The sequence below is a fragment of the Megalobrama amblycephala genome, linkage group LG15, assembly GCF_018812025.1.
Source record: "Megalobrama amblycephala isolate DHTTF-2021 linkage group LG15, ASM1881202v1, whole genome shotgun sequence".
Taxonomy (NCBI): Eukaryota; Metazoa; Chordata; class Actinopteri; order Cypriniformes; family Xenocyprididae; genus Megalobrama; species Megalobrama amblycephala.
This window is the reverse complement of record NC_063058.1, coordinates 3,210,820-3,234,384: the sequence shown is the minus strand read 5'-3', so window position 1 is coordinate 3,234,384 and position 23,565 is coordinate 3,210,820. Positions and strand designations below refer to the sequence as shown.

Here is a 23,565-nt window from a genome sequence, read left to right as displayed (position 1 = left end):
TGCAAGTTTCTATAGAAGAATAAAACGTCATCAGCATGCGCTAGTGGTAAACAAAAAGACCATGTTGAATCACACTTTGGCAGTTGTAGTTTTTATGTGCGCTGGGAAAAAAAGGAAGCGGCTAAAGAAGAAGGGAAAAGAGCTAGAGGCAGTTTTAGTTTTAGCGCCATGTCACTTTGATTTCATGTCGCATTTTTATTGGCTGGTCACTGTGGTCAGTAGACGTAGGTCGTAGCAGCAAACACACTGTGCGCTGATCATGCTGAATTTCTGACACTGTCAGTAGGCTATCTTTGGTCGCAAGACCAGGAAATGTCCGTCTTTGAACCTCTCTCACTGTACGATATAAGACGACCGATTAAGAGCTACGATCACAGAAATCGCCACGATTGTTTAACGATCTCAATCTTTCGTCTGGGACAGCAAAAAATCGTGCAGTGTATCCTGGGCTTAAGACCTTCATTCATCTTCAGAACACAAATTAAGGTATTTTTGATGAAATCCGATGGCTCAGTGAGGCCTCTAGTGGTTCAGAGCACCAAAGTCACGTGATTTCATTAAACGAGGCTTCGTTTACACGATCCGAACCACTGATTTGAAACAAAAGATACATAAAGCTTCGAATCAGTGTTTTGAAATCGCCCATCACTAGATATTGTTGAAAAGTCATTATTTTGTTTTTTTGGCACACAAAAATATTCTCGTCACTTATAATATTAAGGTTGAACGACTGTAGTCACATGAACTGATTTAAATACATCTTTAGTAGCTTTCTGGATCTGGTTCAGTGACATTGCTGGAAATGCAGGCCTCACTGAACCATCGGATTTCGTCAAAAAATATCTTAATTTATTTTCTGAAGATCAACAAAGGTATTACAGGTGTAGAACGACATGAGGGTGAGTAATAAATGACATTATTTTCATTTTTGGTTGAACTAACCCTTTAAATATACGTGTTAAATAAGTTGTGTTAGCATGTGCTATGATAGCTGTTGATTTGAACTGAAGTAGATCAGATTAATTGGTTCCAGGGCTACAACTAGTAGTTGAAGTGATTTTGTGTTTATGCTACAAATTATTACGTCAAGTCATTGTAGCTTGTTGGTTGAACGTAAATTCATTCAAAGTTGTCATAACTCAAAAAAGTTGCATTAATTTTTTGTTGTTGTTGTTGAGCCAACACATTTTTTCAGAGTGTGTATATATATATATATATGTGTGTGTGTGTTTATACAATAATGATTGCTTCAAAGCAGCTTTACAGTTGTAAACAGAAAAATTGCAAAAACATAATACAAATATAATAATTTTAGAGTTAGAATTATTTAGTAAGTTTAAGCTTATATTATAAAGCCTTTTAGATTCTTCAAATATTTAGTCATTCTTATTATTTAATTAATAAATAATATTATTAGCATGAATTAAAACATGATAATTAATGTTAAGTAGACAGTGTGCTTGTATTCCATGTTCTCTCTCAGAGCTCTCCCGCAGCTAGCGACCGCTGTTGTCAGAGCGCGAATGGGATGTTTGTTAGCGGGATCTGGACGGATCTGGCAGCTGTTTTTGAAACTGATCAGATGCTTGAGCAACACTCGAGTTCCCGTGGGTAGCGGTGTCGAGATGCAAGGGCCCCTCGGAGGGATTAGGGCCCTTAAACGCCACATTCACTCAGGCTGGGAGAGAGAGAGAGCGAGCGTGCGAGTGGAAATGCAGCTGGAAGACACCATTAGGAGGAACTGGGCGGCATTTGAATAAATCGAGTCATTAGGTAGCCGTTTGTGTGAGTGCCGTCACCACCTGACAATCCCGCCGCGCACGCTCTGTTTTTTCACTCGTCTCCTGTACGAAGTCGAGCAGATTGGCTCGTTTGCATTCCCCGGGATAGCAGACGCTCGGAAAGACCCCCACCTCCTCTCCTCTCCTCTCCTCTCCGTCCGTCCCTCCTGCAGCTCGCCAGCGCCTCGCAAACCTGTTTCCCGCAACACTCGCCTTCTGGACAGACAGATTCATCTCGCCACGCCTGCCTGTTCCTCCGTCTTTCATTTTTCATTTTTTATTTATCACATATGGCTCAGAAATTCATCAACATATGGATCCCATTGTTTGTCGCCCAGGCGGCCCTACTGTTATAGACAATAGCTGATGAGTTTGTTTGAACCTTGCAAGATCCGTCACGGCTGTTGCGGTTTATTTGCCGAGAGTATCGGGTTTTGCACAAAGACGCGAGAAACTGGCTTTCCGTAGACGGGAAACTCGCTGTATGTTTGGAACACAACTCGCAGAAACGCTGATGTCCACTGTTTGCATCCACATTAATATACTGCCGTCAACAGAATGATCATACGGCTTATTAGTGGAATATGTTTTGGATGAATTATATATCAAAAGCACGAGGAAGGGGGAGTCGAGGGGGGATTGGAGATGACCAGTACACCGAGCTACAGAGATGTAGCATAGGTGGATGCATCATTCATGGACTTCGTTAAGTGAATATTTAACTAAATATACACAAATCGACCCTGTTTACATTCCTTGATTTATTGTGCAAGATTCATCTGTGCATTTTATTCAGAAGAAAAACAAAAAAAAATGTATTTGATAACTTTTAAAGCTTGGCTCAGAAAATTGTAGTTTTCGCTGACGTCACCCTCTTTATATACAAAGATATCCAATCAAATCCTGATGGATTCAATCAAGTCCCTTAACTCCAGTTTCATTCTGAAATACACCAGATTCTAGAAATAAAAAAGGGTTAAGAGCAACATTTCAAAATCAAAACATAACGTGCAATGCGTATTTTTCATCAAATTTAACACAAACACCAAATTCCTTCCTGTTTTGTTCTTCAGTTTATACAGTGTATAGTAAAGTCCGATTGGATGAGCCATTATAAATATGCAATATTCACACATCTGTGACAGATACGCTGATGTCACCAAATATTCATCAGCCATCAGTGTTGATTAATTACTAACTGTAATCCATTACTGAATACAAATTACATGAAAAAAAAAAAAATATATATATACTTTGTAACGTAATCCATTGGGTTACACATTTTAGGTAATATAATCAGATTAGTTTTGGACAAACTCATTTATCACACTGATTTGAATAGAATAATTGTGTAGCATTTTAATATAAAAATGCAAATGGAAAGAAAATGTATTTCACTTTTTGTTATTATCGTCAATGTGAAGTGCATTAAACGTCAGTCTTTCTCAAACTGGGGTTTGTGTAGCAACTGCAGGTTTGTAAACTGATGAAAAGATAATAATTAGTCAAACGATTAATCGTGATTAATAAAAGTTTGTGTGTACTGTGTATATTTACTATGTGTATATATATAAATACACACATAAATGTATTTATTCAAGAAATATTTACATGTATACATGTATATTTATATATCATTTATATATGTATGTGTGTGTGTGTGTGTGTCTGTGTGTGTGTGATATAAACAGTACACACATATATTATGTAAACAAACTTTTATTTTAAATGCGATTAATCACGATTAATCGTTTGACAGCACTGCTATTAATTAATTAAATCTTAAAAATGTTAAATATTTTAAAACAATCGAAATAAAACACTTACTAAAAAAACATTGTACTTGTTTATGAAGACTTTCCAAACATATTTAAGCAATATGCTTTTTTAGAAAGGAAAAAAAAAAAAAAAAAAAAGGAATTTGGGAGAATCAAATGAAATATGAGTGAAATATGCATAATTGGAAAAAAAAAAATAAGAATTTGGGAGAATCAAATGAAATATGAGTGAAATATGCATAATTGGAAAAAAAAAATAAGAATTTGGGAGAATCAAATGAAATATGAGTGAAATATGAATAATTGGAAAAAAAAAATAAGAATTTGGGAGAATCAAATGAAATATGAGTGAAATATGCATAATTGGAAAAAAAAAAAAGAATTTGGGAGAATCAAATGAAATATGAGTGAAATATGAATAATTTACTACCATTTTGTGAATATTAAGTAATCATGTAATCAATAAAAAGTAACTGTAGTCTGATTACAAGTATACTTGTAATCAGACTACAGTTACTTTTTATTGATTACATGATATATCTTCAAATGTAATATAATCTAATTACAAGTACTTAAAGTCCCCCTGTGGTGAAAATCAAGTTTTTAATGTTGTTTATATGTCTGTATGGTATTTTTTAATACGATTTAAGACAAACCATGTTCAAAATCATTCAGCTGAGTATTTTCTCCTTAAAAGTCCAATGAACCAAAGATCGTTTTCAAAACATGGTTTGAAACTGCTGGTGTTTCTGACATTACAAACTACCTTATAACCAATCACGTCAAAGTGTGATCTTCAACGAGTGGATCTCTGAGCCGGTGCGAGTGAGTGGAGGCGGGGCTAATTTGCATATTCATAGAACCACGTATATTAAATGAGGCAAAGGTGTAGAGTTACATTCAAGCTATTTTAAGGCGTGAAAATTATATTTTTTCAAGAAAAAAAAAAGTTTATTTGTCATTTTGGTGATCAAAGAAGAGTTTTAAGGGATAAAATTATTGACTTTAATTTTAGAAATCTGATTATATAAGCCAGATTGCAGATTAATCAGTTACTATCCAGCACTGTTAGTCACATAATGATTGTTCACTGTTATATTGCCTGGCAGCGTTACTAAAATTACTGTAAATTCATTTAAAAATAAATTCTATTATAGTATTACATTATTAGAATATTTTGTTTGTAATATAATATTATTTTGTTACACATCACATCAAATCACTGCCTTTTTTGTGTTAACAGCAGCCGCGGTACACAGAGTGATTTCTCATGATTTGTTTCTCATATACAGGAGATGAGGATAAATTATTCATTCACAGTGAGTTTGAGCTGCTAATCTACAGCATGGAGTGAGTGCAGACACGTTCCTGTCGCAGCTGCTTTTGTTTTCTGTTAGCCACTGTAAATAGCTGTTGTCGGTAAAGCTAATTCTTTAGTTTGGTTCTTGTTTAGTCTTGTTTGGGTTGTTTTCTTTAGTTAAGGGCTCCCGCTGAGGGGCTTTAGCACTTCAAAGCCGAGTTTGCTGAGCATAGTGTTCGCCTCAGGACCGAACGCAAACACGCCGAGTATTTAACGGCTCAAACTTATTCACAGACATCATTAAATAACGCAGAAAACAGCCAAGAGATGGACCAACACAGACTCCTCGACTGCGGTTTAATAACAGATTAAGATAGAGAGACTCGTGAGGGTGAGAGAACGGTTAATTATCCTGGTGCAGTACATTCATCTAGTTTTAACAAGCTGCTTTATAGGGTTTGTTCACAGGAACATTGAAACGCTCTCAGTATTTCCTCACCCTCGTGTTGCTTCAGACCTTTGCCACGTTCTTTCTGCTGTGGATCACAAAAGGAGATGTTTAACAGAATGTTCATGCTGCTCTTTCACACACTGAAAGTGGATGGGGACTCGACAAAGTGCATAAAACTATGATAAAAGAGGTCCATATGACTCATGAGCAGAAGTCCAAGTCTTCTAAAGCCATTTGATAGCTTTTGTGTGAGGAACCAACTGAAATGCATATTCAAAGCATTGTAAAAACCAACCTTTTTTCTCAAACAAAGCTGTTGTATGAAATATAATGCATGAGTCATATTATGTTTTTTGATGCTCACAGTTTCATTCTATGGTAAAGAACATCTTAGATTCTGCCTAATTTCTCCTTTTGTGGAGAAACTGAAAGTTATACAGGTCTGGAACAACATTTGCGGTGTAAATGATGACAGCATTTTCCATTTCATCTTTTTTGTCATTCAGTTGTTCCATTTAAATTGCTGCATCACTATGTGTTGGCGTTCATACCCGTATAATATCTCTTTTCTTGGGTGTACTGAAACTCTTCTCACTTACTAGGAACACCACAACAACAGTAAGACAACAGACTTTAATATAAAATTTGGCCTTAACAATTTTAAAATGCATCTCTGTAAATAATCAAAGATTGCTTTAAAAAAAAAATCCAATCCAACTATTCCAACGATTAAATTGCTGCATCTCTATGTGCTGGTGACAAATCTATTTATGTAATATCTTTGATAGATATTGATTGGAGCACTGCAGAAACGTATAAAGAGAGAAAAATGAGCTTGAAGACAGAAGATGGCGGCAGGAGCGGCTCCTAACACAAGATCTAATGAGAGGCAGGTGACAGAGAGAAAAACAGTGTCTCAAAAATTAAATAAGCATATTATATACACTTTAATAGCATTTTATTATTTCACTTATAATGTTGTTCAAGGTTTCTTGCACCAAAAGTGTGGTCATTTAGTTTTCCATAACTAATTCCAGGCCTCTCTCTGACCCTTACCATCAAACAGGCTGTTATTGCAACTGTTTCTCCTCAGCGTAATGTCTCGGTTCACACTTGTTTAACGTGTTGAACACTCATTCATATCACAAAATCTGTCGATCTCAACCTTTATGACTCTTAGACCCCCGCTGTACACTGTTTCCGAAACTCGAGGAATTCTGGTTCTTAAAAGCAAATAAAATAAGCTGGTTTTAGCTTATTTTGATGCTGGTTATGTCTTTTTTAAAAGCATTTTAAGTCATCTTGAAAGTTTGCTGAGGCCCCCTAGAGGAGCTCGGACCCCTGGTTGACAATCACTGCGCTAGAAGATGTAGAGAAATCCTGACATGTGAACTATAGTCAACAGTTGAGTGCTGTGCAGGAACATACACATCTAGCTGTTAATACAGTCAAACCAAAACTTATTCAGACATTTCTGATATATTTTTACTAGTGGGTGCAGGACACTATAGTTCATTTTTTTTCTGACACAGTTTATCTCTGAGATCTTGTCATATTTTATTACCATTTTTATAAAAACTATAGTGAATAAACTGAATTAATGAATGAAATGTTCAAGGTGTCTGAATACATTTTGGTTTGACATCTACCTCTTGTTCTGCCTCAAGTGCCTATATATATATATATATATATATATATATATATATATATATATATATATATATATACACACACTTTTAATATTTATTTTTCGTTTATTTATTTATTTATTTATTTTTTTCAGAACCCTACCAAGTACCCCTGGCATGTTTGGGCCAAGTGGATTTTGAGTGCAATTTAAATAAATAAATAAATAAATACCAATATGTTTTTGTATTTTTAACAACTAAAATGACTGATAAATAAATAATTAAAAAATATTTATTTTATTTTTATTCATCAGTAATTTTAGTTGTTAAAAATACAAAATCTTTTTTTTTTATTTATTTATTTATTTATTTATTTTAATTAATTAATAAAAAAGGTCTAAAAAGTTGTGGAAGAAAACACATTCGCATCAATATCTTCAGATCTTTTTCTTTAAACTGAGATTTCTGTCATCATTTACCCAGCCTCTTTTCACTTGAAACGGTTGACATTTTTTCCCCCCTGTGGAGCACAAAAGGAGTCATCAAAAGACAAAACGTGTTTTCTTTTTTTTCTTTTTTTTTGTAGTAAAAACTGTGTTGTATGTGTGGATTTGAACACTGGCCTGTTTACATGCTAAACAAAATCTGTAACGAGTAAACAGAAGAAAAAGAAAGAAATAGTTGGTTGTTAAAAGGTGATTTTTCATTCATCTATTGACTGATCATGGATCAGTCCACCACTCATGCCTCCCGGAGAAGGAATCCTGTGGCCGGCCTGTTTGGGAACGGCGTGTCTTGAGCCGCAGCTGTGCGTGTGGGTGTGTGAGAGAGCGCTGGCGTTCAGACTGCTCGGTCTTGGTTGTTCTCAGGTGTGTGTGTGAGTGACCTTGGAGTGGCGGCAGTGCTTAAACAGTGTGTCAGCGAGTGTGTTGAAGCGTGTCTGTGCCGATTATGAATGTTTCATTACTGCCACCTCAGCCTTTAGCTGTGAGCTTTCCACTAAAGCACACTGACAAATCCTCTTTCTTCTCGCCTTTTTTACCTCCCCTCTCTGGCTCTCTCTATCTCTCCTCGATGGCCGTCTACTTCCTTTCTCTGCTCTCGCTCGATTTCTGGTACTCTCGATTTTTCTTTCCGCAGTTTTTCCGCCACTCTCTCTCTCTCTCTCTCTCTGATGAATCTCCAGACAGCAGGGAATAATTGTACTCGGGGCCGAGCGCTCGTTTTTCTTTTTGTTTGAAAGGCATGACAGGTACGACTTCTCCTCTGGTCTCTCCGCCCTCCCTTTCTCCCTTCCGCACAAAGAGCGAACAAAATAAGTCAAGGTTTACAAGGTCAACTCGTCTCGTGCTAAGCAGAGCTTTTTCACCGGCAGTATTTCGACTAAAACGTCAAGAGACAGCGGAGATAAATTTGGAAAAATGTCCCGGCACAGGCGGTCGTGCTTTACTCTGATTTCTGCCGCTTGAAATTCTCCACTGAATGAATAAGAGAGCTTGTTATCTTATTGTCTTATAATAGCAGGAGAGTGTTAGCGCACTTCATCATGCACTGCCCTGTTGAGTGTGTAAAAGTATGTCACACACTTTCACACACTTTCACACACACACACACACACGAAGGAAAAAGAGGGGCACGGAAGATTAGTATCTGCTTTCTTGGGTGTGTTGAAACTCTCCCCACATTTTAGAAGCGTTTCTTTGACGGCAGAAACTACTTGCATAAGACCTTTGATTTAAAATTCAGCTCTCTCAAAGGCCTTGTTCAAAACCACCAAAACTGTCTGTAATTAATCTAATCATTCATGATGCTAAGGTTGCGATTTAAAAAAAAAAAAAAAAAAAAAAAAAAATGCAGGCCTGGAAGTAGTGTTTACTTATTATAAAGGAATAACTCACCCAAACATGAAAAAATGGTAGTCGTTTCAAACTGTATGACTTTCTGTAAAACACACCATTTATAGCCGTAAATATGTCAAACTCTCCATAAAATGACCCTGTGAGCTTTGTGTGAGGAACAAACTGACATTATTTACTGAAAATCTTCCACCCCATGGTGCTTGTTTGTCATTTTTCGAGCTTGGTAGACTCAGCATACACTTTCACTGTATGGAAAAGAGCAGCGTGAACATTCTACAAAATATCTGATTTTGAAATAAAATGTACAAAAGTACATTTCATTTCTGGAGCGAACTAGTCTTGCCGAACTAATCATATCAAACAGTTTCCATTACTTTAAATCTAACATGAAACTTTGCAAAATACAGAAATGCTTCTTCTGTAAACAGCATCGAAATGCGCACTAGCTCTAAAGAAATGTATTATCTAGTCATAAACTTCTCTCGCAGTCAGCTACTGGATTTCATAAAACCAACATTGACTTTATAACGGCTCTTAATAAATATTGACCTACATTTTAATCACATGCTAATCTTGAGCGCTGGAGAGGTGACAGTTTATGGATGGCCGTGGATCATAAATTTTCCGGGTCGCATCTCTCTATCGAGTGTATCTGTTCCTCCGAGAGCCGTACGATTGATCATATTCATTAAAAATATCTACACACTTTGGCATTTCACAGCCCACTAAGCCTGTGCAAGTTTAAGAATAAGATGTAATTATTCTCCTAAAGCCAATATTAATTTCAGTGGAATAATAAACTACTTGGATTAAAAGATTCATATATTGTGCGTGTTTGTGTTTTAAACTGGGGTCAGTGTTTTTTTTTTTTTTTTTTTTTTTTTAAAGCAAATTATAAAGAAATCGGCAGTTTTGTGAAAAAGAAGGGGGGAAAAATAATAATAAATAATCCAAAATAACACATATCATAATACAAAACAGGAAAAAAAAAAAAGAGTAAATATTTTTCATCTAATATTTTGACTTGTGATACCTTTAGTATGAGAAAATTATTTAATTTGTATTGCCTTTATAACATCACACTACTTTTCCACATACAGTATAAATGGGTCTGAGCATTAAAAATCCCTGCAATAGGCAATTTTATTGCATAAGCACATTTTGTATAGTTAAATGTTCAGTGCATTTTCCCCTCTATTTCATGTTCATTTTGCATAAATAGGTTACTGAAATTGTTTCCAAAACACTAAAATCATATTCTTTTATATTTTTAGCAGCATTAATTCTCCATATTCACCAATAAGTGCTTCTCTAGCCAGCTGTCTCCAAGCTCTACTGCGCTATTAAAATCGTGTTTCACCGCAACCCAGGCGTTTCCAGAAACCTGCATCCATGCCACCGCTGAGCATTGTTCAAAGCCATGGGGTATTGTGGAATAGAATGAGGTCGACCAATCTTTTCAAAACTAATTATAATGTTTAAAAACCTAAACACCAGAAGCAATATTGGGCCAATAAAACGGAATTAAAAGCTCATTTCTGTGGGGTAATTGCACCACGCAGTGCTGATATTAAACACCTGGCATGTGGTACAGCTCTCCTGCCTGTCTGCGCTTTTCACAGATGTGCCGCCCTTCCTGGAGCGCCACCGGACGTGTCGGAATGATCCGACCTGAAGCGAACAGGTCAGAGAACAGGCATGCAGTCACAGACTATCAGCTGCAATGATGGCTTTGTTACAGGACATGATGTCATAATGCCTCTCTTCCTCTATTTAAACAGGCAGAGGGAACGGGAGAGTGATACAGATTGAGTGTGTCATTGTAAATGGGGGTAGATTAAGCGGATATATTGTGAGTGTTCAGGGAAAGGCTTTTGGTTACAGCCTGGGCTGTACATACAGGAAGTGATGCAGACATATACTGGGGGTCAATGGGAGATCCGTTTACCTCTGAAAGTCACCTTTTGTCTTGCATCACTACACTGGCCTGTCCTGGACGGGACCGTATAAGGCTTATCACCATATCAGTGACACTAAACTTCTTCACATCACAGTTTTTACTGGATATGTTTGTGTTCTTGCTGCATAGATGGTATGTACCACGAACAGACAGTTATTTAATGATAGAAGACGGTAATACCATGGTATATTGATATATAACATACTAAATGTCTATCATAATCATGTATCATAGTACTTTGAAAAAACATGGAACTGCCTTGGCACATTTCCTTAAAACAAACAAACAAACAAAGTTAGTAGTTGTATGTTGCTGTGAAATATAAAGATGATTCTAGCTAGATTTGTGGAAACAAAGTGAGTGTACTGAGATGAGTTAGTGTAGATACATTTTTGTTTCGAGGATCAAGGCCGGCCTTAGAAAAACGGTGCACTTGCATGGCGTGCAGAAAGAGAAACCATTGATTAACTATCTAATGATTCCAATACAATGATCTATAATGCTCTGTCGAAGAAACGAGAAAAACATCCACTCATGAATCTTCCAGTGCCTCGGACACAAAGGTCTTCTTGGCAGGACATGCATGGTTATAGAAGCAGGTTTTCACATAATGTCTCTCTAGGATTTGGGAAAAGAAAGCTTGGATTACACAAGTCTTTGACTTTAAAGGAGTCTTCTTGATCCCTGACTTGTAGGATAAGATCTTTTTGGGATTGACCTATACTTGCCTGCCCATCTTAGCCTGACTAACTTTTTAGATAATTCTGACCTGAATTCTCGATCAAACTCTGATGGTGGACTTATACAAAGATGCCTTTTTCTTGTAGATTCTCAACCTATGGTTAGTTCTCAAATGTCTACACCTTATATAGTCTAGTTTGGCAAATAAAAAAGTATCTCTTTAACACCTACGTCATTGGGGCCAGACTTGGCACAACTCTGGAGGCAAAGCTGTTGTTTTTGTTGTATGCCAATCTATGCCTTGAGGAGAACAATATCACCAGCGTCTGTCTAGACCCAGCTGAGCATTTGCTTCTTCTGCTGGGGAGGCAGAAAAGGGTCATAAAACCCAAATGATTGCCACGCAGACTTCCCCGAAGGTAGAGAGGCTTGAGCAGAGGATGAGGCCAACACAGGGCCAACAGTTTTCCAGAAGACCTTGAGGCAGAAACCTCAGATGCCACGTCACCTGTGGCACGCTGTCAACATCGTTTAGTACATGTTATTATTGGGTTTTGTTTGTTCTCAGTGCATTTAAGACACATTTAGAAAAGGTTTGTGTCCTTTTTTGTAGGTCAGGCGACTGTCAATCTTGGCCAAGTGTTGGTCTATGGGAATATGATACTGCAGCTGCTATGCAGAGTTGAGATTATCCTAAAACATGTAACCTCGATAGATCACCAGAGTGGAGAGTTTGATAGGAGATGGAAATCAATGCAGAGATCGAGTGCAGATCTACCGCTCCTAGTAGATCTGCAGATAGAGGCTAGGATAAGACTTCTGCCTTACTGTAGGGATAAGCCAGCACCTTTATCTGTTTGAAATTTCCTTCAGTGCAAGCCAACAAAGTCACTAAATATAAAATCAGACAAGGTGGAGGTGGACTACAAGAATCCCTTTGGTTCCGGTGCCCCTGGAAAAGGCCTTGTGTTGTGGTACCCTTGTTGAGACTCTGTACTGCTGGAAGCTTTCCTATCTATGTTCAGACATTTGCAAACAATACAGTATGTGACACCTGGCTGGCCCAGAAACACTACATCTGTGTTCCCACTTTATCTCCTGTTATCCAGGACCGGGACGGTCCCACTGGTTCCCACACACACACACACACACACACACACACACACACAAATGGTTTAGTGCCACTTCAGGTTTACATGCCTCACATCATTAGCTATCCTCCCTCAATCTCAGACAAATAACAACCAGTCTCTCCTCTTCCTCCCCCCCAACTCTCTTTCTCTCCCTCCATCAGGAGCCCATTCATTACACGGTGACACTTTTACTGCCTCTACCTCTCCCAGACCTCTCTACCTCTCTGGAGAGAACAGATAGAACAAGAAAGAGAGCGCGAACAGGGAAGAGACTGAGTGGAACCAGAAATAGAGTGCCGCCCCACCTCCAATCCCACACACGCTCAGCTCGAAAATACTGAAGGAAGAGCTTGTTTGTTTGTGAGAACCATAGTTTCAGACAACCTCTTTTCCCTTGGATGTACAAGGAATACTAGGAACACCTTTTGGTCCATCTTTTGGTATCGTACCCCAATCCATGTGTGTGCAATTTCTGCATTGCATCATGGTCTCCTTATACAGTATGTGTGAGTGTGTGTGGGAGCAAACACAGATAGGCCACCTGCAATGAGAAGGGTACGCCGTCTACATGTACATTACGCAACCCTGTTTGTGCAGGAGAGTATGTACTCTGAGCATTACACAATCAGTTCTTCAAATAACATGCTGGGTTTCTCACATGTTGGGAACAGATCAGGCTTATTTTTTGTACAGCTTTAGCATGTTTCATTTGTGACACGCTAAACCAGTTCAGTGTTTCATTTGTGTTGAAATGTCGTCTGATTTTCTGGTGTGGAAACGTGCTAGAGTTGCTTTTATCCTTGTCTGTTGGTCCAGGTTATTGATTCCACTGGCCGCACAAGCATGAAAGGGCGGGACAGGTCTCTTTTATGATTGGTTTCTTGATGTGTCAATTACTCTGTTGAAGTGAGTAATGCGTGTGACAGGCGGTTTGTTTATGGAGTTGTTCCGGGTCATGGTCAAAGCCTCACTAAACACACAGGCGAAGAAGGGTTCAGCTCACGTCACTCCGGGGAAACTCGCTCACCCCTGACTCACGAGATAGAGGAGACTTTCTTGGTTTAAATCCCTAGAGAAGAGCTTTTTACTGGCTTGTAATATAAAAGACACAATGCAATACTGTCCATCACTTAAAATAGATGTAGTGTAAAACAGTGTCTACTGTACGCTAAGCATATATGATTTATTAGTAGTGATGTCTGCGTTGATTGAGAAATTATTCAACAAATTAACAAAGCTTGTCTAAATCACTTTAAGGTAATCTCTGTGATGTGTGCTTGATGACGTCATAACTCAATATTTGATGCAATTAATCAAATGTGATATTTAACTAAACATTCATTAGGTACCAAAAATGGTAGAAAAATGTTACACAGTGACTTTTTTTAAAATCTAGGACTAAAATAGATGAATCTTAATTTTTTTAACTGTTCATTAAAATGAATCAGATTTCTAAGTGCTGTATGTGAAGTTGTTAATTTTTTTTATTTTATTTTTGACTATTTTTTCCCGAAAAACAATGTAAGACCTGACACAGAGAATTATTTTTTGTTATTTTTCCTTCAGACACCCACCAGCCATATAAACAAAGACTACATCAAATCTTTTTTTTTTTTTTTTGGTGATTAATTTGTCTTTTCCTCTTTCTTTTCAGACAGTGTAACACTGGAATGCTTCTGGCTTAGGGTGACCCACGGCTCCAAGACTGCCACAAAGCACAACCTCTCCAAAATCAACCCCTGATGAAGACAACGATTAGGAGGAGGAAGATGATGGAGGATTGAGAGAAATCAGAAACCCTTTATCAACCTGAGTGCCATTCCTCAGCCTTACCCAAAATCCCCTTCTACTGACTCTACCCTGATTTTACAAGTCAGACGTCTCGCCAATAACGAAAAACAAATTAGGAAAGCCTTGAAACATCCCTGCATGTTTGATGATGCAATCTGGACAATAAAAGGAATTTGAAAAGGAACTTCCACCAGATATTTTCAGACCACATGGACTCTTTCTGTGTCTCTGCCACTGACGGCCCTCCGGTTCTCGTACCAGATGCTGTTTTATTGTTCTTCACATTCGCCCAGCGTTTTATAAAAGGTGTTGGGGAGGCTCTAGCCAGAAGGGGTTAAGAAAGACAACAGCATTCAGATTCTTTCAGAACAGCAGCTTGTGTATATTGTGTACAGGATATCAATACAGGCTTATTCTTAGCAATGTGAAGACACCATGTTTGTAAATAGTTCGCAAATTGTACATTTCCTGCATTATGTCTTTGTAGGTTAAGCATTTACAACATTTATTCAACATTTTTATCTGTACAGACGCAAAGGTTGACATTGATCTCCAAACAGATGAGTATTTGTATGCCGTAAACATCCATTTAAACCATATAGACCCCTCTAAAGACAATTCAAATGTTATTGCTTGTTAAGGAGACATTTATAGAGTGATCTAGACCTAGTTAAAGCCTAATGCAGGATTGAGTGACTACGCCTTTGAGAACGAGAGAAACACAATTGAATTGAATCTCTCGCTGTCTCTCTGCATCTCTTTATCTGCTGTAGAAGTCCCAGCCCGTGTGGTTCTAGGTTCTGATTCTCAGATAACTTCCAAGCTTGATTGCCAATGTCCTTGTACAGTTTAGAATTGCATCTTCTCATCGTTTTTGCCCCTTCAAACAATGATTATCCCCTTTGCCTGAATCCTCTACATAGCCGTGACGTTCACGTAGGCGACCCTGTGGGGATCACAGGGTCAGGGCACCCGACGGGGGGGTGGATCTCTCCTGGATGAGCCTCTCGCTGAGTTCCCACAGGCTTAGGGCAGCTGTGTTGTCCTGGGCCTGCGGAGAGGGCAAGCAGCGGAAGCAGTTGTTGAAGTACATCCCTCCGATACCCTCCAGCTCTGGAGCCACGGCGCAGTAGACTGTAGTGGCCGCTCCCTGTTGCTGTGGAAACAAATACGAAAATATCAGAATAAACTGAAGCAATGTGAGCAAAATGTTTGTTCCTGCACGGAGAAAGTGACAGCCAGAAAAACTCTTCAAAGGGACGGGGCAATACCAAAGACACCTCTAACCATCTGAGACTTGCTTTTTTCCCCCCTAAAACTGATCATGAGAAAGGGGGAGTGCTTCAAAGCCTGTCAAAAGACACCATGGGACAGACTGTGAGCTTGTTCAAATGGAGTTCCTGTTGTACTTGTACATTGGACACATGGCTGTCAACAATCTGCATGCTGTCATATAGGTACCTGCCAAATACTAGTCTAGAAACCACCGAGATGAGCTGGTTTATGGTGGAAGTGTTCAATTCTGGCAAGTTCTATAAAAGCTTTTAAGGTGGACTCAAACCTCACGCTGTCTGAATGCTCTATCCTCTCTAAGGTTTGCAGGAAAACAACCGACAACAATAGTAATGACATGCACTTGCCGGTATCTCCTCCATAAGTAGGAAAAACAGGATATAATATCTCAAACTTGAACTGAGAAGCACTCAATTGGCAGGTTTATTGTATATCTCTTGTACACCTGCCAAGAATCACAGACAATGATCAACACACACAAATAGTATAGTTGTAGATACTGTACATAGCAGAAAGGAAGTGCTTTGGGGAAGTCTTGTAAAGACGACTGTGGGGCAGCCTGCCAAAACTGTCCATTCATCTCATGTCAAAGGGATTTCTGGATGTCACTGAGTCAATGGGGACTTTCTGTCACTGCTGGAGAAGGCATCTGTATGTACACAGACTCATATACACACACAAAAACACAAATTTAAATCCTAAAAAAGGGATCAGGCACAAAGATATCAAATGGAAAGACACTCAAGACAGGTTGGAGACACATGCCCCAAATCCCAGTATCTTCTGTAGCACATACATAAATGTTCAGGCCCCTTGGAAAGCTCTATAGGGCCGTTCAACACTGACAGCGATTTGCAGCAAACAAAGCAATTAAGTAATTCGTTTTCAACGAGAGATGTCAATGTGAAGTGACAAAAGTGAATCAGACCATTTGGCGAGTTCAAATTTGGTGACAACCAATGGGAATGCAGATACGCAATCCATCTAATACAGTTGAAGTAGAAGAAACTGCTATTAGCATTTTGGTCAACTCCAGTGACCATCGTTTTCAGTGTGAATCCCTCTCCTTGCTAAAGAAATCAAGCAATTACTAGCACTTTTCAAAGATAAAGAGGTGTGTAAAGGTGAAGTGTGTTATTCCGGCACCAAACTAGCAGAAAACAGTCCTCCCATCTTCTGTTGTTCGAAAAACTTACAGTCCCCAATGTCACACCATTGGCTGAGTCAGAAGTGGACTCAAACAAACAGTTTGCACATTAAACTGGAAAAAAAAAATGACACACTTTAGCTTTAACATCTGCCATATAACTAGTTTAAGATTATAGCGGTATCGTAGTCTTCAGCCAGGGTTCAAAGACCAGTCTAGCTCATCCCCTCATGTTATAAAAAATTCACATGAAACATCAAAATCACCGATTTGTGTCTGGAACACAACATGTACGCCCCCCAGTCAAGCCTCTTTTAGGGTTTATATTGTTTGTGCCCTCGGGTTTGATTGTTTACACAAAAACAAATGACTCTTCACGTCTTACAGATGCTCTGCACTTTTCCGCATGGCTGATCAGAGTCTAATTGTTGGGGACGGTTGGCTATCCTGGGTGTTTTAACTGTCTTGGGGAAAGAGGGCTGAAGATTCAGAGGAAAAGAAAAACATGTCAGACAGAATTAGAGCCGACGTGCAGTTCAAATGTTTCCAGACTCGTTTTTTATGTCCCTCCTCTCACAGAGGAAACCGTCCTGCGCTACTTCACACATGACTCCTGCAGGAAGTTAACTTCTGTGAGATGCACATGAAATGGATGGCCGCTTTATCTTCAAATAGTGCAGGAGCGCCTCAGATCTGAAAAAAACGCAGGCCAACGTTTAGGAGATCGCCTGGCAGACGTTTACAGGGACGTGCACCGATGGCCAACTCTTTAAAGACGCGAATACACGCGCGTGCAACAGTACAAAGACATTGGCTCATTTAAGGAGCCAAATCAACAGCTGTAGCTCAAGCTGGCAAAGACTGTGACAGAACGCTTGTTAGAAACACACACACACACAAACTTGCAGGAAGAAAGCCAAGGCTGTAGTCAGATATTCAGTGCGCTCATCCCCATTTAACTCTAGTTTGTGTGTTTTTCTGTATCTGTGTGTGTCGGACCGAGCGTCTTTTGAAGTACACAGATGCTGCATGTTGCTTTGGTTAGTGCAGCAATAAACATGACATCAAAAGGATGGATCTTTCTGGAGTCTTACCTGCTTGTGCAGTGATAAGTTAATACATATTTGAAGCTGGGAATATGAAAGGATGGGGAATGTCACTCAACCCCTCTAGCGAACCCAACGCAGTGAGTCAATTTGCAAAGATGCACTTTATGGATTCACAGCTCTTGTAATTACATTTAATGTAGTTATATGCACAAAAAAAAAAAAGTGTTTGCACTCGTTCAAAGCTGTAGTAAATGATTTCCCTGGTTTAAGATGAGGTTCTATTAGGAAAATCAGCTAGATGTTGAGAAAATTGCCCAAAATGCCTCCTAGCTTTCGATTAGCTCATTAGGAATAACAAATGCGCCCTGAAATCCAAACCCAGTATATAGGTCGAGAAACCACAGAAATGGTTTGCAAGTATTGATTTTCATGATGCCCCAATATTTTAAAACTTCATGGTCATGTATATGTTTTAAGCATAGGCTAAGCTGCAACAAACATTTTTATTTGAACTGGTCTTGCATCTTGGCCAGGCTGGTTTATCTGGTTGGCCAAAACCACTGACCACTGAAAACCAGCTTGGTATCTAACAAAAAAAGCTCTAGTTTCTTTTCAACAGCGTCTTAGAAAACCGCGCCGTGTTCTTCATGTGTCCTTGTTGTCACATCACCTTGATTAGAATACAGTGCCCAACAGCTCAAAGTTAACGCTAATACACTCCTCACAAGCGCACATGCTCTATTGCATCACGCTACTTGGCTCTGCTAATGCCTTCTGTAATGACACACTGTGAAGACTAGCGTGACTGAGATTACCAGCGCTAATGGATGTGGAGTGCGATTTCAGCGTTGGCTAGCGCTGCTGTCCCTTAGCCAAACAATGGGCTGAAATGAATACGAACCCACATCCAAATGCGCTTTAGCCCATTTCCAAAGCCTGCCTAGTCTTCCTAGTGGATCTGAGATGCAGGGAGAACACATGGTTAAATCCCAGCAGCCCCACATAAGAGCTGCGCCAACTGAATAGGGCTAAAACAGAGCTAGCGGTTAGCTTAGGCGACTTTATTACAGTAATCGCCATCTGAATTACAGCTTAACTCAGATATGCTCAGCATACAGTCGGCTTGATTGTTCAATTGGGGTTTAGTACATGTGCTTTATTAGAACTTTGAACATTGAATACATTCCCATCAAGCTTTCTCAGATGCATCTTCACTAAATATAGATCTGCGATTGATCCATTGAGGCTGTAGACTGGAACACCATTTCCTTTATCCGTTAGCAGTGGGACAATGATAGGGTTTCTAACTATGAGCCTCCTGCTTTGGTGTATTTAGCTGTGGGAGATGTTGAGATTGGATTGTCAGACTGAATAAGAGAACATGGATCTTATTGCCGTTATGCTGAACCTCCTGGCGCTTGACCCTGACGGCCCTTTTGGACCGATAAGCTTTTTGATAAAATGCATTAACATGCTGGACCAGGTACTGCTCGCATTTATCAAGAGCTCAGCCCAGAAAACTGAGATAGCAATAGAGCGACTGATCAGTTAAAGCAGTGGTTCTCGACTGGTTTTGCTTCAGGACCAAAGACTTATAAATGGACATCAAGTGACATCCCAATATAGTACTACAATGGTTTGTAGAACAAAAATCATGAAGATCAAGTATGTTGGTATCTGCCTAGATTTTCTAGCTTTTACTAAGCGACTCACGAATTTATTGGACACGTGGCATTTGACGCCAACAGTGAAAGACAAGCAGCTGATAAGTATTTATTTTTCAATGCTAACCATGCACAATTATATGGTTAGCATTGTTCTTCATCGCTGTTCGCAATTTGGGTTGTGATCCACCAGTTTAGAACAACTGAGTTAAATACTGAAGTTTTCAATACTTAACCATATTCTGCATCATAAACACCAAAACGGTTTGATCATTATTGCAGCAATACTAACAACCAAACCAAAGCAAAAAAAACAAAGCAACACATGCGTCCTCATTCAAATATAACAAAGAAACAAAGGCCGAAAATGGACATAAGATTCTTCCATTCTCTCCGAAGTCCTGCAATAAGAAATAACTAAATAAATAATGTCTTCCTGTATCAAAGGCAATGTTCAATATGAAACCTCATGCACAGAGATCCAAATAAGTAGTTTTGTTTAGCAATAAATAATTGAGATGATAACACCATGTCCTAACCAGGCGTGATCCGATAAAGCACTATTCGTTGCTTGGTCTCTACTTCTGCGGTTTTGCGATTGGGTAGCCCCGCCCATCGTGAAATACTATTGGTTCGAAATCCTGCTCTGCGTAATTGTATATTTAACATCAAAAATGTTCATAGTGTTTGGTTAGAGTGTAGTGTAAGAGTGCTTCTTTTGATTAAGCGTTACACAGGTGTTTAATATTTCCTGAAAGGAAATGACCTATTCCTTTTATTTGTTAAACCCAGAAATGACGCCCTCATCATGCACCCCTGGTGAAATCTGACTGTATTTAGTGTACAAATTGTGATTCGATTCCTCTTTTACCATCAGTATTAAAGTCCTGTGCTGGCTGAGAGTTTATATTTGGCAGACATAGTTTTTCGCTGTTAACTAGTACCCCAGTATCCCTGTAGCGCGACAGCGTGAACGGGCGTGATCCTTTTTCCATGTAGTTTCTCCAACACTGTGCTCAATATAGAGTTTCTGTCATATAGAGCATCACGTTCTAATCAGCAGAGAGAATCACTTGAAACGGCAAGTGATGACCTTACTGGGTAAGAGTAATATCCTTCTGTTTCTAGAAAGGTTGTGTTGAATTTTCCGCCATTGCTGCATGTAATAAGTAAAAGAAAATGCTGTAAATTTTCCCGTGATTGGTCTCATGTCGTCGTGAGAGATCGTCCACCTCCGCTGTCAGTTCCTCTGTGTTGTACATACATCTGTAAATATCGAACAGCTATGCATGCTGACACTCTAGCAATTGTTTCAGGTACTTTTATAATCAAAATCGCATATGGCATGTGCTAAAAAAAGAACTGAATTAAGAAAAAGGAACATAATAAAACGATTGGTCAAATAAACATGATCTCATAAACAGATGTGAAAATTTGTGATTTTTATTTTATTTTTTTTCTTTTGGTATAAGCGGTTATATCTGGCTGTCATTCCCACAGTGTGTTTTTCCCATGTTTCTTGTTATCCTTCAGACATTTCTGTACGAGGGTTGAGGCAAACACCATGTCAACACGAGATTGGGGAGGGAGGATGAACAATGTTAATTGTCTGGATTTTCAACCATGGCCCTACATTTCAAAACCAAACTTCATATGCTCACAGAACATTAATAACAAACAATAATGTGTATTTTGTTCCATCTGTATTGTCAGTTATGAAGTGCATCCTGATTTACTGACTGTAACAGCCAAACAAATGGCAAAGCCTTTTATTTTAGCACTTTTTTTTTTTAGTACATACGTCAAAATGACATGCATCTTGCTATATTCCAGTATATGGCCATGCAGTGATTGACTTCAATGAAACCCAAGAGTATTGCGATCAGTTTTGCCTCAGCCCTATGCAATGACCTGTACATTTATAACAAAACCAGAGACTATTCTATGAAGGAGATCATGGATCCAATGGAGGAAGAGGGACTGTTTTTTAGGAATGTTTATTTTCAATTCATGACGACCATGATAGTTGGAGGTGTCTGATTTTTAATCTGTGCTAAAGATATTTTAAATTTAATAAATAATCATTGTAACAAGATGTTTAGTGTTTTGGTTCTTTGCCATTACATGTGGTTTAGCAATATAAGATCTGATAGTGATGCTTGTTGAGTCTACACGTCAATGTGCCACATAATTATTTCCCATAGTTCAACACCCTAAAATTGATAATAGGCAACAACAACTTGGCCATCTGCCAGTTATGAGTAATTCCCCCAAAAAACTCTCTGGAAGATGTATTGAATTGACACAACAATCCTGGCACTTTCCATGAATAGTGTCCCATTTTCAAACCAATAAAGACACATTTCCCATGTTCTTCAGACAACAATTAGTATAGCATGAAATGCAACTAGTTTCAAACATCCAGAAAGTGACATTTTTGCACCCTTGTCTAGTAAATTCCCTTCTTGTAGTGTTGACAGCATTCTTCAACTCAATCATTCAACCCTGTCACCATGCTATTTTTTAAGAAAAACTATCCAACATTTTTTTTTTTTCTTTAAATTCCAGGAAACATATTTTTATAAGTTAACAACAACGTTCTAATTATAGCTTAATTAACGTTAAATCGCCAACATTGTTATCGATTTTGGCATAAATTGTAGGTCACATTTACTTCATTTCATTTTGATGTAGATTTTGTGAAATTGCTAGTATTCTTTTACTCTATTTAGACATGAAATTAATTATTTATTAAAAAGCTTAAACATCTATTTTGCTGTTAAAGGCTATATCAGACTTTTAGCTGAAATGTCTGTGACTTATTTTTCATCTCCCTACATTGTGAACTGTAAAATAAAATAAATACGATATAATAAGTCATAACTTATGTTTTTACATTACTTCAACTCATCAAAATAATTCCAACTTTTTTAATTTATACAAGATTCAACTAATTTTTTAAAGTCAGTTTAGTTTAATTTAATTTAATTTAAGTTGAAATGGCTTGTACAGCCAATTTGATTATACTTGTAAGTTTTAATGAACATAAGCTGAAATATGTGGACATTTTTAAGGAAAATTTTGTGGAAAAAAAGACTCTATTATACAGTTTCACAGATCCAGTTTGTCCAAAAGAACCTCTCCCAATCCAAACCCCCAAAAGTCAAATCTCTATCACAAAAGACCGTGAAAAACCATTCCCGGCAACATTTACGCAGTTTGGGTTTTTTTCGTTCATCTCTCTGTCCATCTGTTTTTCTCTCTTTCCCCTCTTTTTGTTTACCTTAGCATTCAGTGGTGGTGCTCTCAGCGAGCCGACAGCTCATCTGAGCGTGCTCCGGCCAGCTGTGAGGGGGACACTGGGTAAAGAGTAAACAGCCGCGATGGCCATTCTTTCTGCCCAATGAACCGCCGGAGAGAGGATTTACACCACAAAACACACTTCACAAACTCTGAACACACACACCTCCACGGCCCGTGGCCCGAAAAACAGAGGAATAATGGTCCTTTCAGAGCGCAGGGGCTGGGATTGAACCATCTCCTCTCTCTCGAGGAGAACCGTGATAATGTACACAGCCGTAGAGTAAACAGAACCAGCGCAGATGAAGCAGGGAGACAACAATATGGTGCATCTACACTGCAACTGTGAATATCCTGAAAATTAACAGGAAGAGACCTGGAGGTCAAGGCAAAATGGAGGTCAAGGCACTAGCAAAAAAAGTAGCTGAAAGAAAGAATTAAGCAAAATTAGAACCAATGTAAGACCACATTATGCTACCAATATAACTAAAAAAAGAGAGTCAGGCCCACTATATAATGTTTCTGCCATGGACAGCCTCTTAAACACACAATTCAATAAGGAAAACACCTGTGAATTAGACCCTATTTTTACAGAACGTATAATGGAGAAAAATGATCAGGGAAACTGGAGAAAGACACATAGTAGATTAGACTCAAATCTAGCATGGGCGCTAAGCACTAAGCCACAGCTCGGAATCACAATTTGAATAATTTTATGTTAAAAGGTGAACAATCAAAACACAAACTGGA

General features: G+C 38.5%; 2 protein-coding genes across 3 annotated transcripts in view; one reads left to right on the top strand and one right to left on the bottom strand.

Moving 5' to 3' along the window:
* Nucleotides 1-21,610, top strand: part of mafb (v-maf avian musculoaponeurotic fibrosarcoma oncogene homolog b (paralog b)) — a 101,410-nt gene extending 79,800 nt beyond the window's left edge. Inside the window, exon 3 of the mRNA XM_048159582.1 lies at nucleotides 14,226-21,610. The gene's annotated coding sequence lies outside the window, so the exon portion shown is untranslated. The remainder of the gene's footprint in view (nucleotides 1-14,225) is intronic.
* Nucleotides 1-23,565, bottom strand: part of wwox (WW domain containing oxidoreductase) — a 286,614-nt gene that overhangs the window by 3,423 nt on the left and 259,626 nt on the right. The window contains exon 9 of one of the 2 annotated variants that reach the window (XM_048159578.1): nucleotides 14,721-15,518. The exons of the other annotated variant lie outside the window; for it this stretch is intronic. Coding sequence (XP_048015535.1) covers nucleotides 15,318-15,518 — 201 coding nt within the window. The 3' untranslated portion in view covers nucleotides 14,721-15,317. Of the gene's footprint in view, nucleotides 1-14,720; nucleotides 15,519-23,565 lie in introns of those variants that run through there. 2 annotated transcript variants of the gene reach the window in all.